This window comes from Lepidochelys kempii, chromosome 7 (assembly GCF_965140265.1).
Source record: "Lepidochelys kempii isolate rLepKem1 chromosome 7, rLepKem1.hap2, whole genome shotgun sequence".
In the NCBI taxonomy this organism is placed as follows: Eukaryota; Metazoa; Chordata; order Testudines; family Cheloniidae; genus Lepidochelys; species Lepidochelys kempii.
This window is the reverse complement of record NC_133262.1, coordinates 113,814,875-113,829,887: the sequence shown is the minus strand read 5'-3', so window position 1 is coordinate 113,829,887 and position 15,013 is coordinate 113,814,875. Positions and strand designations below refer to the sequence as shown.

General features: G+C 44.5%; 1 protein-coding gene across 14 annotated transcripts in view; it reads right to left on the bottom strand.

Moving 5' to 3' along the window:
- Positions 1 to 15,013, bottom strand: part of ABLIM1 (actin binding LIM protein 1) — a 314,726-nt gene that overhangs the window by 69,740 nt on the left and 229,973 nt on the right. For all 14 annotated transcript variants that reach the window (XR_012160071.1, XM_073354282.1, XM_073354291.1 and 11 more), the window contains exon 7: positions 8,011 to 8,098. Coding sequence is in view for 13 of the 14 variants with exons in the window: in XM_073354282.1 (XP_073210383.1) it covers positions 8,011 to 8,098 (88 nt within the window). In the remaining variant the exon portion in view is untranslated. The remainder of the gene's footprint in view (positions 1 to 8,010; positions 8,099 to 15,013) is intronic.

The following is a 15,013-nucleotide window of genomic DNA, read 5'->3' as shown; positions in this document are numbered from 1 at the left end:
ATGCAATGAGGACCCAGAGAAAGAAACAAGAGCATGTTCTGCGCTAAAATCCTGACTGATGCACTATGCCTGAGTGGCCACCTCAGGAGGGCACCCCGGTGAGCAAGGAATCCTCTCCCCTTGGCCATGGTGCAGCACCCTTGAGGTTGCACACCTGTCACACCTGCTGTTATAAGAGGGGCATTAGCCAGTGGACTTGCATAGGGTTAGCTTCAGCTTCTCACTTGGCCAGCCCCACTCCCACGTGTTGCTGCCCAGGGATGCACAAGGAGCTCCAAAGGCTCAGGGTCTGCTACCTCTGCAGCAGACAGGGTGGTTAAAACCGCTCCATACCTGTGTTCCTTCCATACACTGAAAACCCATATCCTGAGAGCAGGGTTTCACTGTCTCTGTAGCACGGGGAATGGATCGCCTGCTAGGATCATCTGGGCATAGCTCACCTAATCAATTCCCTGCCTCGGGCACTGGGGGTACCTCGGTCTCTCCTACTCTCTGCCTGTGGAGCACAACAGTTTAGCCTCCCAAGGACTGAAATGCTGCTCCCAGTTACTATCCAGATTGAAACTGCTTCTGAGCAGAGGCTAAACCCAAATGGATTTTTAATCTTGACTACACCCTACTGTGGTCAAAGCCAAATCGCCATTCCAACCACAAGGGAGCCAAATGTTTGCCTGCAAGAAGGAACCTCCCCACCCCACTCCTCTGCATCCACAATGAAACAATAAAATCTATGGCATTTCAGCATGAATATGATCTCACATGCAGGCACAGGAGATCCTTCCCAACAAAGGCCAAGTTAAAAGGTATGGGTCAGGGCAGCTCCAAGGGGAGCCTTTATTTCAAAAGGTCCCTTTCTTGTGCTGAAGCACAAACCGCCAGGAGCGATTCCAGTTGCCAGCAGCACACAATGTAAACAGCATCAACAGGAGACTGGAAGGAACACGTGGACTCAATCACGGCATCAGATGTCTAGCTCCGAGTTTGAGCCAAGTAAGGAGAAGAAACTGCTCATTAGGCAGGGGAAGCATAACAAAGGATGACATGTACCGAAACACCAGCCTCAGAGCTAGGGCTGTACAAACCCCGCAAAGGTCAGAAGGAAACCAGCCCTTGAAGGTTCACTTTAAGGCCTGATGAACAGGAACGTTCACAAGGCAGGACATTCTTGTGGTTAAGGCTCTAAAACGGGACTCAAAAGAGTCGGGTTTAGTTCCCAGCTCTGCCACAGACTCCCTGTGGGACCTTGGGGCAATTCACGCCCTCTCTCTGGAACTCAGTTCCCCTTCTGTAAAACAGGGCTAGCAACATTTCCTCTCTCCCAGCCTTTTGTCTTAAATATTTACACTGCAACTCTCTGGGGCAAGGGCGGGGTCTGATTATGTGTGTGTCCAGCATGTAGCACAATGGGGACTTGATCTCAGCTGGGGCCTCTAGATGTGAACATTCCTTGGGCAGAATTGGGTGGGGAGCAGTTCCCGGGCTTCTGGGGTGAAGCAGAGTGGAGTTGAGCTGAGATTTTCAGGGAGGAGCTCACTTAACAACCTCAATTTTGCTTCTTAAACTCAGTGGGAGGTTTGAAACACAGCAAACTTCAAACCCAAACTCAGATCAAGTGGGTATGAGGTTAAATGTGACTATTTTGCACAGTCCCATACTTCGAGCCAGCCCCAGCTTTTAGGTTTTATATCCACCCAAATGTGCTCATTTATTTTGAAACAGCTCAGAGCTATGTAAATCTTCCAGATCCATCCTAGTTCAGTTTAATTACTTTTCTATTGGAAACTCTACAGTACACTGCTGTTAATCCCTCCATTAGCATGTGTGTGTTTGCTCCCTTGGCAGACACCAAACAAAATGTTCAGCTGTCCAGCTTTCTTTTCTGCATGCACCAGCACTGCAACACAGAGCAAGCTCTGAAATATACAAATTCGGGTTAACAGAATACGCCTGGAAAGCATGAAAGGCTACATGAAAACCAACTACAGCAGGCATTCTCTAAACACTAAGCAACGTCTCACCTGGGCACCAAACCCCTGGGTGAGGCAGAAAAATATGTTATAAGGAAATACACGGGAGAAAGAAAATTTTTGGTGCTATTCCTTGTCATTTCCCCAGGCAAACCTACAGACTCTCTGCCATTATTATACAAAGGTTTCAGAGTAACAGCTGTGTTAGTCTGTATTCGCAAAAAGAACAGGAGGACTTGTGGCACCTTAGAGACTAACCAATTTATTTGAGCATAAGCTTTCGTGAGCTACAGCTCACTTCATTGGATGCATCCGATGAAGTGAGCTGTAGCTCACGAAAGCTTATGCTCAAATAAATTGGTTAGTCTCTAAGGTGCCACTAGTACTCCTTTTCTTATTATATAAAGGTAACTTGAAGCTGGAAAACACAGGTGGGTTAGTTTGTTTCAACACACACTGTTCTTTTTGCAGGTTTCCTCTGTTTTCATTAGATGTAACATTCAAGTAGCCATCAATAAACACACTGGATGAAATCCCGGACCCAAAACTCACACTGACAACCGCAGGGCCAGGATCGCATTCGTGTTCTTAGAATCATAGAATATCAGGGTTGGAAAGGACCTCAGGAGGTCATCTAGTCTAACCCCCCGCTCAAAGCAGGACCGATCCCTGACTAAATCATCCCAGCCAGGGCTTTGTCAAGCCTGACCTTAAAAACTTCTAAGGAAGGAGATTCCACCACCTCCCTAGGTAACGCATTCCAGTGTTTCACCACCCTCTTAGTGAAAAAGTTTTTCCTAATATCCAACCTAAACCTCCCCCACTGCAACTTGAGACCATTACTCCTTGTTCTGTCATCTGCTACCACTGAGAACAGTCTAGAGCCATCCTCTTTGGAACCCCTTTCAGGGAGTTGAAAGCAGCCATCAAATCCCCCCTCATTCTTCTCTTCCGCAGACTAAACAATCCCAGTTCCCTCAGCCTCTCCTCATAACTCATGTGTTCCAGACCCCTAATCATTTTTGTTGCCCTTCGCTGGACTCTTTCCAATTTTTCCACATCCTTCTTGTGTGTGGGGCCCAAAACTGGACACAGTACTCCAGATGAGGCCTCACCAATGTCGAATAGAGGGGAACGATCACGTCCCTCGATCTGCTGGCAATGCCCCTACTTATACAGCCCAAAATGCCATTGGCCTTCTTGGCAACAAGGGCACACTGTTGACTCATATCCAACTTCTCGTCCACTGTAACCCCTAGGTCCTTTTCCGCAGAACTGCTGCCTAGCCATTCGGTCCCTAGTCTGTAGCTGTGCATGGGATTCTTCCATCCTAAGTGCAGGACTCTGCACTTGTCCTTGCTGAACCTCATCAGATTTCTTTTGGCCCAATCCTCCAATTTGTCTAGGGCCCTCTGTATCCTATCCCTACCCTCCAGCGTATCTACCACTCCTCCCAGTTTAGTGTCATCTGCAAACTTGCTGAGGGTGCAATCCACACCATCCTCCAGATCATTTATGAAGATATAGAACAAAACCGGCCCCAGGACCGACCCCTGGGGCACTCCACTTGATACCGGCTGCCAACTAGACATAGAGCCATTGATCACTACCCATTGAGCCTGACAATCTAGCCAGCTTTCTATCCACCTTATAGTCCATTCATCCAGCCCATACTTCTTTAACTTGCTGGCAAGAATACTGTGGGAGACCATGTCAAAAGCTTTGCTAAAGTCAAGGAACAACACGTCCACTGCTTTCCCTTCATCCACAGAGCCAGTTATCTCGTCATAGAAGGCAATTAGATTAGTCAGGCATGACTTGCCCTTGGTGAATCCATGCTGACTGTTCCTGATCACTTTCCACTCCTCTAAGTGCTTCAGAATTGATTCCTTGATTACATCGAGAGCAATGGAGGAATGAGATGCAGACACAGGCAATGCCCAGTGGAGATGGTAATTATGAAAGGAGGGAGCTTCCTGCTTTCACTCGTTTTATGATACACACTTATTCCCATCCCCATATCCCCGTGCCCCCACAGCAAAATGCTTGGGAAGCTACTACCGCTCCATTCGGTGTAGGGGGAACCTATACAGATGGCTTCACCATATTCCTATGAGCTGAAGCTAAGAGGGACTTTCACCATGGGAAAGACTTTAAGGTACACTCTACTTAGAGCCAACAAGCTAAATGCAGCCTGCAGGAAGCAGGTAAAATTCTTCCTGAAGAGTCTGGTGATACAGTCAGAGCAGTAAGTTGGTAAGAAAACAGCTGTAAGTAGGAAAGTAGTGTAACTTGCACTGATTTGCCATTAGGTGGGGCAAAGAGCGTAACTTGAATCCAAGGAGCAGGGAGGTGAAGTGGGGGAATGGCAGGAAAGAAATGGAGAGATGAAGGAGCCAGCCACCTCTCCTGCACCATCGCTTTGGGCTAAATTTATCACCAAGGTGTACGTGGGTACAGTTCTCATTGGCTTTAGTGTGCTCAGTAGTGTTGGTGGTCTGTAATAGACAGGTCAGACTAGATGATCCAGTGGTCCCCTCTGCCCTTAAGCTCTATGACTCTATTATAGGAGTTGCATTTACACCAAGGGCTGCACTGGGTCCCCATTCACTGAATGCCAGACTGGTGCAAGTTATACCAGTTCAGCCCTTCCTACCACTGACATTGTGATGCTGTCAGACCAGATGCCAGCTCTTGCCAAGGCTGTAGGCATCAGCTGAGCACTGACAAATTCACAGCTTGAAACCAGACTAGCTCACCTGTACATTAGTATTGTTCAAGACAGATACTAGACTTATCAGAATGGGATTAGTGTCTAAAATCTATGGAATGCTTGCAAGTTACTGCATGCATTAATTTCACTTGTAATGTCTGCATCCCATGCTATAAGGTGATATGTACGTTTTGCTTTATAACTGTAAAAACGCTGGCTCTAAACCTGTGAACCCAGTCAGGAGGAATGGTCCACCACTCATCAAGACGGGCTATGAAAATTAAGTGGGCCATTGTGGAACATCATGATACAAAGACTTGGTTAATGGCCCTCTCACACCACTGAAGGAGCTACATGCAAGAAAGCCCATCCATTGAATACTGAAAGAAGGGGATAAAACAGGGACACAAGAAAAATTTCCCTCTCTCTTTGCGGGAGTAGGATCAGAAGCAGAGATCCCCAGGGTCAACCTGGGTTAGCCCTAAAAGACATTCAGCATGGACAGATTACTATAAATCTGTCATCTTTTGGAACCACAGACTAACTTATTTGTGTATATATGTTTGCCTGCTTTAGTCTGTAAATAACATTTCTTTTCTTAGTTAATAAAGCCTTAGTTTACTATAGTGGCTATAAGCATTGTCTTTAGTAACAGATCGGAGGAACAAATTGACTTGGGGTAAGTGATTGGTCTTTTGGGACTGAAAGCAACCTGAATCTTTTGTGATCTTTGGAGTATGGCAACCAACTATCACTAAGTCCAGCCTGCCTGGGTGGCAAGATTGACTGGAATGCCCAAGGGGACTGTCTGTGACCCCATGGTAAGACGGTTATAGTGCGTCAGGAGCTCACATTTGGTTTGGTGAAATCTAATTACAGGACATACAACCAGTTTGGGGCTCTGCCCTGCTTTTTGACAGTCTGCCCGGAGGTTGGCACTCATGGTTGCGAACCACTCCAGACAGCAGGGCAGACATCACCACTGATTTTTGGTTGAACAAATCCATTTACTTTTCACTTGTTCATACTGTTCAGACCCTCGTGTCGCCCTTTGTTTTCTAACTCATCACTGGACCCTACTGAATTCCTGGCCGTGAAAAATGCGTCAGACTGAAATCTGATCCCCCCCCATGAAATCTGCTCGCAGCCAGGGGCTCCTAGGGGTGGGACTCTGTGCGGGACTCCAGCTGCTAGTCCCAGCTGGGGATGGGAGGGTCAAGACTTCCTCTTCCCTTGCAGGGGTGCTCCCAGGGTGGATCAGACCTCCGGGATCTCTCTCAGCTGCAGGAAGCTCCACGGCTCCAGCTGTCAGCCCCCCACTCCAGTGGGAGGCTGCCGGTAACCGGACATATGGTCCCACCCACCCCCCCGTACCATGGAACCCTCATTTCTACGCTGCTACTGACATTGGCACTGGTTTTAGAGCTGGGTACCCGGCCAGCAGCCTTCCTCTCTGGCTGCCCAGCTCTGAACGCAGCACCCTGCCAGTAGCAGGGCAGAAGTAAGGGTAGCAATCCCACGATGCCCTTACAATAGCCTTGGGACCCTCCCACTCTGGCCACCTTTTGGGTCTAGACCCCCACGGTTACAATTAACCATGAAATTTCAGATGTAAACATCTGAAAACATGAAACTGACTCATTTTGAAACTCCCTCGCCGTGAAATTGAACAAAATGGACTATGAATTTGGTAAGGCCCTACTTATCACCCACAAAACTGCCTCCCTCCCCAATAGCTCTCCTCCTCCTCCTTTTTGACCCTAAAGTGAGGTGCAAATACACAGATCTTGATGTGCACATCATTTACAAGGCACTACAGACTGTGATAATACAGGACTATGAATTCTCTGCATGGTGAAGCAGAGAGGAGAAGATGGGCCGGGAGGAAGGAAAGCCCTCTTTATAACACATGTCTTCAATAACAGCAAAGGGAGCACAGAAAACCACCAGCCCAGGAATTCCTCCCTTCAACTATCTTCTCTTCTTTCAGGATTGCTCCAGTGGGAATCTTTCTTAAATCCTTACTGTTTAGTTCACTCTTCACTTAGACTGCCTGACTCCAGATCCTATTTTATCTCTTCCCTAGTCACTTAGGCCCCTTAACCAAGTACTCAAAGCTCTCTTGACATGTGCACACTTGGACAATTCCCAACCATTCAGGCATCCACCAACTTTAATTTCTGGTTGGTAAGGATGCATATTAGACATCTTCCTACCTACATTCATTTAAATTAGGCCAAGTGGGAAAAATAACTGTAGCCTAAGAGTTGATTTCAGATCAAGATTTGGATCAAATGTGTATTTCAACCAAAGGGAAGAACATTTTCTTCTGGAAGGGGAAGTGCATGTGGGGGAAATGTGGGAAAAAAAAAAAGATTGGCAGTACTTGAAGTGATAGAAAGAGTTAGACATAAAACACAAAGGAGATGAAAATGGACAGAAAAAAAGAAGTGGATGTGAAAAAAGATTGAAGACCACACAAACACACGAGCAAGTATATGGGGATTAAAAGAGCAACATGACAAGACAAAAGGGGAATTCAGATAGAAAAACAAACATGAAGAAAGAGAGTGGTTCAGAGACAGAAGTTACAGAAGCATGGATGGGTGGGGGAGAAATCACACACACACAATTTGAACTAAGGCCCATTAAAATTATTGGAAGGCTTTCTGCTGATTTCAACAGGCTTTGGATCAGGTTCCAAAAGAGAAGGAGAAAATATGATTAAAATAACTAAGGGGGAAACAACAAAAATGGTTGCTCAAAACCATTTCTCACTCATTCTGGTGTCCCACATATATTTGTTCGCCGAGGATTATGTAAACCACTGAAGTTCAGAGGCTGCCCAATAAAATGTACCTGTTGCTATACATTTTAAAAGCACAGTTTGGGTGACTGCAGGGTAATTGTTAGGGCACCCTAATATGAAACATTCACCAGGATGGTGACATCCATCCCTCAGAGAACATCAGTGATGACAAGGCAGCTGTAATCCCAGTTACCTAAGATCTCAGAGGATGTCTTCTAAACTGCCATGACTTTGAGAAGGGAAAAATGAAAATGGAAGTCTCCTGGCGGGCAAGTGAGTGTGCTACCAGATATCAACAGGGCTGCTAGAGGATCGCTGATGATATGCTACTTCCTGAATGGAAGACTTGTGGCACCTTAGAGACTAACCAATTTATTAGAGTCTCTAAGGTGCCACAAGTCCTCCTTTTCTTTTTGCGAATACAGACTAACACGGCTGTTACTCTGAAACCAATACTTCCTGAATGGCTGTCTTACCCTAAGCCTGTTGCTGGCACAGTTGGGGAATGAAAGCATCCTTACCTTGCAGGTACATTTCTTCTCCTTCCGTGAACATTTGGTTGCATCTGCTGCATCGTGCACAGCTTGGATGATAATGCTTGTCACCTGCCTAAAGAAATATAAACAGGGCGATAAGGAAGTGATACACCATCTTATTATTATGCACTGATAGGCCCCTGCCTATCTCCCTCTTGTTTCTTTTTAATGTATATGATGCTGCTCTGAAATTGTCACAGAACAGACACTGCTTAGTCGCAATGTGAGCTTTCCCCACACTGTCCCAACAAAGTGGGTCATTCAAATGTGTAATTACCACCTGAATGGTTTAGTCTCAATGGCCAATTAATTCCTTGGCACTCCTTTCTGTCACTGTCAACCATGGTACTAATTTAATGAGGGATTTATAAGTGGATTCCTGGGACCATCAATTTATTTCACACATAAGAACGGCCATACTGGGTCAGACCAAAGGTCCATCCAGCCCAGTATCCTATCTCCTGACAGTGGGCAATGCCAAGTGCCCCAGAGAGAGAGAGAGAGAGAGAGAACCTAACAGGTAATGATCAAGTGATCTCTCTCCTGCCATCCATCTCCACCCTCTGACAAACAGAGGCTAGGGACACCATTCCTTACCCATCCTGGCTAATAGCCATTAATGGACTTAATCTCCATGAATTTATCTAGTTCTCTGTTAAACCCTGTTATAGTCCTAGCCTTCACAACCTCCTCAGGCAAGGAGTTCCACAGGTTGACTGTGCGCTGAGTGAAGAAGAACTTCCTTTTATTTGTTTTAAACCTGCTACCCATTAATTTCATTTGGTGGCCACTAGTTCTTATATTATGGGAACAAGTAAATAACTTTTCCTTATTCACATTCTCCATACCACTCATGATTTTATAGACCTCTATCATATCCCCCCTTACTCTCCTCTTTTCCAAGTTGAAAAGTCCTAGACTCTTTAATCTTCTCATATGGGACCCGTTCCAAACCCCTAATCATTTTTGTTGCCCTTTTCAGAACCTTTTCTAATGCTAGTATATCTTTTTTGAGATGAGGAGACCACATCTGTATGCAGTATTCAAGATGTGGGCGTACCATGGATTTATATGAGGGCAATAAGATATTCTCCGCCTTATTCTCTATCCCTTTAAGGATTCCTAACATCCTGTTTGCTTTTTTGACTGCCACTGCACACTGTGTGGATGTCTTCAGAGAACTATCCACGATGACTCCAAGATCTCTTTCCTGATTAGTTGTAGCTAAATTAGCTCCCATCATATTGTATGTATAGTTGGGGTTACTTTTTCCAATGTGCATTACTTTACATTTATCCACATTACATTTCATTTGCCATTTTGTTGCCCAATCACTTAGTTTTGTGAGATCTTTTTGAAGTTCTTCACAGTCTGCTTTGGTCTGAACTATCTTGAGCAGTTTAGTATCGTCTGTAAACTTTGCCACCTCACTGTTTACCCCTTTCTCCAGATCATTTATGAATAAATAAGTTGAATAGGATTGGTCCTAGGACTAACTCTTGGGGAACACCACTAGTTACCCCTCTCTATTCTGAAAATTTAATATTTATTCGTACCCTTTGTTCCCTGTCTTTTAACCAGTTCTCAATCCATGAAATGATCTTCCCTTTTATCCCAGGACAACTTAATTTACTTAAGAGCCTTTGGTGAGGGAAATTTAAGTACACTATGTCCACTGGAACCCCTTTGCCCACATGTTTGTTGACCCCTTCAAAGAAAAAAGAAGCTTACAAGAAGTGGAAGGTTGGACATATGACCAGGGAAGAGTATAAAAATATTGCTCGGGCATGTAGGAATGTTATCAGGAGGGCCAAATCGCACCTGGAGCTGCAGCTAGCCAGAGATGTCAAGAGTAACAAGAAGGGTTTCTTCAGGTATGTTGGCAACAAGAAGAAAGCCAAGAAAGGAATGTGCGGGCCCCTTACTGAATGAGGGAGGCAACCTAGTGACAGAGGATGTGGAAAAAGCTAATGTACTCAATGCTTTTTTTGCCTCTGTTTTCACTAACAAGGTCAGCTCCCAGACTGCTGCGCTGGGCATCACAAAATGGGGAAGAGATGGCCAGCCCTCTGTGGAGACAGAGGTGGTTAGGGACTATTTAGAAAAGCTGGACGTGCACAAGTCCATGGGGCCGGACGAATTGCATCCGAGAGTGCTGAAGGAATTGGCGGCTGTGATTGCAGAGCCATTGGCCATTATCTTTGAAAACTCGTGGCAAACCGGGGAAGTCCCGGATGACTGGAAAAAGGCTAATGTAGTGCCAATCTTTAAAAAAGGGAAGAAGGAGGATCCTGGGAACTACAGGCCAGTCAGCCTCACTTCAGTCCCTGGAAAAATCATGGAGCAGGTCCTCAAAGAATCAATCCTGAAGCACTTGCATGAGAGGAAAGTGATCAGGAACAGCCAGCATGGATTCACCAAGGGAAGGTCATGCCTGACTAATCTAATCGCCTTTTATGATGAGATTACTGGTTCTGTGGATGAAGGGAAAGCAGTGGATGTATTGTTTCTTGACTTTAGCAAAGCTTTTGACACGGTCTCCCACAGTATTCCTGTCAGCAAGTTAAGGAAGTATGGGCTGGATGAATGCACTACAAGGTGGGTAGAAAGCTGGCTAGATTGTCGGGCTCAACGGGTAGTGATCAATGGCTCCATATCTAGTTGGCAGCCGGTATCAAGTGGAGTACCCCAAGGGTCGGTCCTGGGGCCGGCTTTGTTCAATATCTTCATAAATGATCTGGAGGATGCTGTGGATTGCACTCTCAGCAAATTTGCGGATGATACTAAACTGGGAGGAGTGGTAGATACGCTGGAGGGGAGGGATAGGATACAGAGGGACCTAGACAAATTGGAGGATTGGGCCAAAAGAAATCTGATGAGGTTCAATAAGGATAAGTGCAGGGTCCTGCACTTAGGACGGAAGAACCCAATGCACAGCTACAGACTAGGGACCGAATGGCTAGGCAGCAGTTCTGCGGAAAAGGACCTGGGGTGACAGTGGACGAGAAGCTGGATATGAGTCAGCAGTGTGCCCTTGTTGCCAAGAAGGCCAATGGCATTTTGGGATGTATAAGTAGGGGCATAGCGAGCAGATCGAGGGACGTGATCGTTCCCCTCTATTCGACATTGGTGAGGCCTCATCTGGAGTACTGTGTCCAGTTTTGGGCCCCACACTTCAAGAAGGATGTGGATAAATTGGAGAGAGTCCAGCGAAGGGCAACAAAAATGATTAGGGGACTGGAACACATGAGTTATGAGGAGAGGCTGAGGGAGCTGGGATTGTTTAGCCTGCAGAAGAGAAGAATGAGGGGGGATTTGATAGCTGCTTTCAACTACCTGAAAGGGGGTTCCAAAGAGGATGGCTCTAGACTGTTCTCAATGGTAGCAGATGACAGAACGAGGAGTAATGGTCTCAAGTTGCAGTGGGGGAGGTTTAGATTGGATATTAGGAAAAACTTTTTCACTAAGAGGGTGGTGAAACACTGGAATGCGTTACCTAGGGAGGTGGTAGAATCTCCTTCCTTAGAGGTTTTTAAAGTCAGGCTTGACAAAGCCCTGGCTGGGATGATTTAACTGGGAATTGGTCCTGCTTCGAGCAGGGGGTTGGACTAGATGACCTTCTGGGGTCCCTTGCAACCCTGATATTCTATGATTCTATGATTCTAACTCTAATAGATTAGTAAGACATGATTTCCCTTTGCAGAAACCATGTTGACTTTTGTCCAACAATTTATGTTCTTCTATGTGCCTGACAATTTTATTCTTTACTATTATTTCAACTAATTTGTCCAGTACTGACGTTAGACAGTCTGTAATTGCCAGGATCACCTCTAGAGCCCTTTTCAAATATTGGCGTTACATTAGCTATCTTCCAGTCATTGGGTACAGAAGGTGATTTAAAAGGACAGGTTACAAATCATAGTTAATAGTCTCGCAATTTCACATTTGAGTTCTTTCAGAACTCTTGGGTGAATGCCATCTGGTCCCGGTGACTTGTCGTTGTTAAGTTTATCAATTAATTCCAAAACCTCCTCTAATGACATTTCAATCCGTGACAATTCCTCAGATTTGTCACCTACAAAGGACAGCTCAGATTTGGGAATCTCCTGAACATCCTCAGCCGTGAAGACTGAAGCAAAGAATTCATTTAGTTTCTCCACAATGACTTTGTCATCATTAAGTGCTCCTTTTGTAACTCGATTGTTCAGGGGCCCAACTGGTTCTTTAGCAGGCTTCCTGCTTCTGATGTACTTAAGCATTTTGTTATTACCTTTTGAGTTTTTGGCTAGCTGTTCTTCAAACTCCTTTTTGGCTTTTCTTATTGCATTTTACACTTAAAATGTAATAATTTGGCAGCGTTTATGCTCCTTTCTATTTACCTCACTAGGATTTGACTTCCACTTTTTAAAAGATGCCTTTTTATCTCTCACTGCTTCTTTTACATGGTTGTTAAGCCATGGTGGCTCTTTTTTTAGTTCTTTTACTGTGTTTTTTAATTTGGGGTATACATTTAAGTTGAGCCTCTATTATGGTGTCTTTGAAAAGTGTCCATGCAGCTTGCAGGGATTTCACTCTAGTCACTGTACCTTTTAATTTCTGTTTAACTAACCTCCTCATTTTTGAATAGTTTCCCTTTCTGAAATTAAATGCCACAGTGTTGGGCTGTTGAGGTGTTCTTCCCACCACAGGAATGTTAAATGTTGTCAAATTATGGCCACTATTTCCAAGTGGTCCTGTTATAGTTACCTCTTGAACCAGATTCTGAGCTCCACTCAGGACTAGATCGAGAACCGTCTCTCTCCTTGTGGTTTCCTGTACCAGCTGCTCCAAGAAGCAGTCATTTAAAATATCGAGAAATTTTGTCTCTGCATTTTGTCCTGAGGTGACATGTACCCAGTCAATATGGGGATAATTGAAATCTCCCACTATTATTGAGTTCTTTATTTTGATAGCCTCTCTAATCTCCCTTAGCATTTCATAGTGACTATGACTGTCCTGGTCAGGTGGTCAATAATAGTTCTACTATATTCTTATTAGAGCATGGTCATCTGACTTCAGAAAGTAACCTCAATTCACGGGCTAGCATCAGCTGCCTGACCTGAAGCTGAACAAGTGACCTAAAGGTGATAAATACTCAAAATCACATTACCAAATCCAAATCCCCTGAGTTATCCAGTCTCTTAAATACATTGATACTCATAATAAACTCGTCTGATCAGAATTTGGTGCTATTCTAAGGACTGGAAAACAAAGAGCACAGATATTAAAAGTGATTTCATCTCACCAGGGACCAGAGTTATCAGTGCATTAACTCTTTCACAACAGAAAGTGAACATATGGATACAGTACCCACATCAGATTAGACACTTACTAAGGAATGAGGTTAGTGCTTGCAGTGCTATAAACTAAGCAACCCCATATGTCGTAGATGCTGCCCCAACAACAATCACTGCAGGTGCCATCTTGCTTGAAGCAACTGTACAACTGGACACTGGAGTGATACCGTAAGCAGCCATCAAACCATATTACACTTGCACCAAATGATGTGTTATGAATGTCTGACAAATTGTCTGACAATTGCCAGCCACAGGAAAAGTCAGGAAAAGTTATGTCTTCTAGCGACCTAACCTGCAAAAGAAGCTTAGAAATGGGAGGAGTAAAACTGAGCTAGGAACTTCCTGAGCAAGCTAGGAGTATCTACGCTCTAGAGAGTTCCTGTCTTGCCTCTTAGGCCTTGTCTACACTTACTGGGGGTTCGAAGCACTGCGATCGATGCATTGGGGGTCGATTCACCAGATCTAGCGAAGACCCACTAAATTGACTGCAGCTCGCTCTCCGGTCAACTCCTCTACTACACCTGAAAAAAAAGCGCAAGGGGAGGCAATGGGAGCGTGTCTCTGGTCACATCACGTAGTGTGGACCTCATGGTAGGTAGATCTAAGTACATCGACTTCAGCTACGTTATTCATGTGGCTGAAGTTGCGTAATTTAGTTCGATCTCCCCCTGTAGTGTAGACAAGGCCTTAGAAAGACAGACACACACCACACTTGGTCAGATCCTCAGATGGTGTAAATCAATGTAGCTTCAATATAGCTATGCTGATTTACAGCAGCTGCAGATCTGGCCCAATTATTTCACTTCCTCTTTGTTTTATATAAAATAATAAAAGAAAATAAACCAGAAAAACTGGAAGAAAGCCACCACAAATTACTTAAAACATACTGTCTCCAGCCATAAAATATCAAGTTCCACAACAAATTCCCAATTCCCAAAATGCTGCTATTCAGCCATCCCAGCTAAGTATCTTTAGTGCACATTTTATCACCGTCATGGTGACTATATTTAGACTAGACCTACCAATCACTAAATCATATAAGGCTTGACAAATTTACTGGACACCTTATCAGCCTAATGACCAGTCCCAATGACCAATTGGAACGGGGACTATCAATAATTTTCTCTATATCTGTATAGCAGCTAGCACAATGGAGCTATGGCCTGGCTGGCGTCAGATGATACTATAATATACATGTTTATTTATAATAAATTAATAGTAACAAATAATAATAATAATAATAATAATGTGCACATCCTATGTGCCATGTGATCTCTACTGTCCTCTCTTTTCCTTCCTTTCACCTTCTCTTTTTGTGATCCTCCATCATTGTGCCATATGAAACTTACGTTTGTATGATTTTGGGGGGCTTGTCTTGTTTGTGACTAGCTCAACTTCTGGGCCCTTGAGAAGGACCAGTCAGTCAACTGTGATGAATAAGAAGAGCTGGTCAGAAAACAATTTTGGCAACAATTTTTTAAAACTTTTTTCTGATTTTTGTTTTAATTGAAATGTCAGTTTCATCAAAAATTCTGACAACAGTATCTCTTTTCCTGAGTTGTTCTCAGTTCTGTTATCTCTCTTTCTCTATCCAATTGGATACCTCCCGATTTCTTTCCCTACACTGCGTCTTCCATTTCCTCTGCCATATT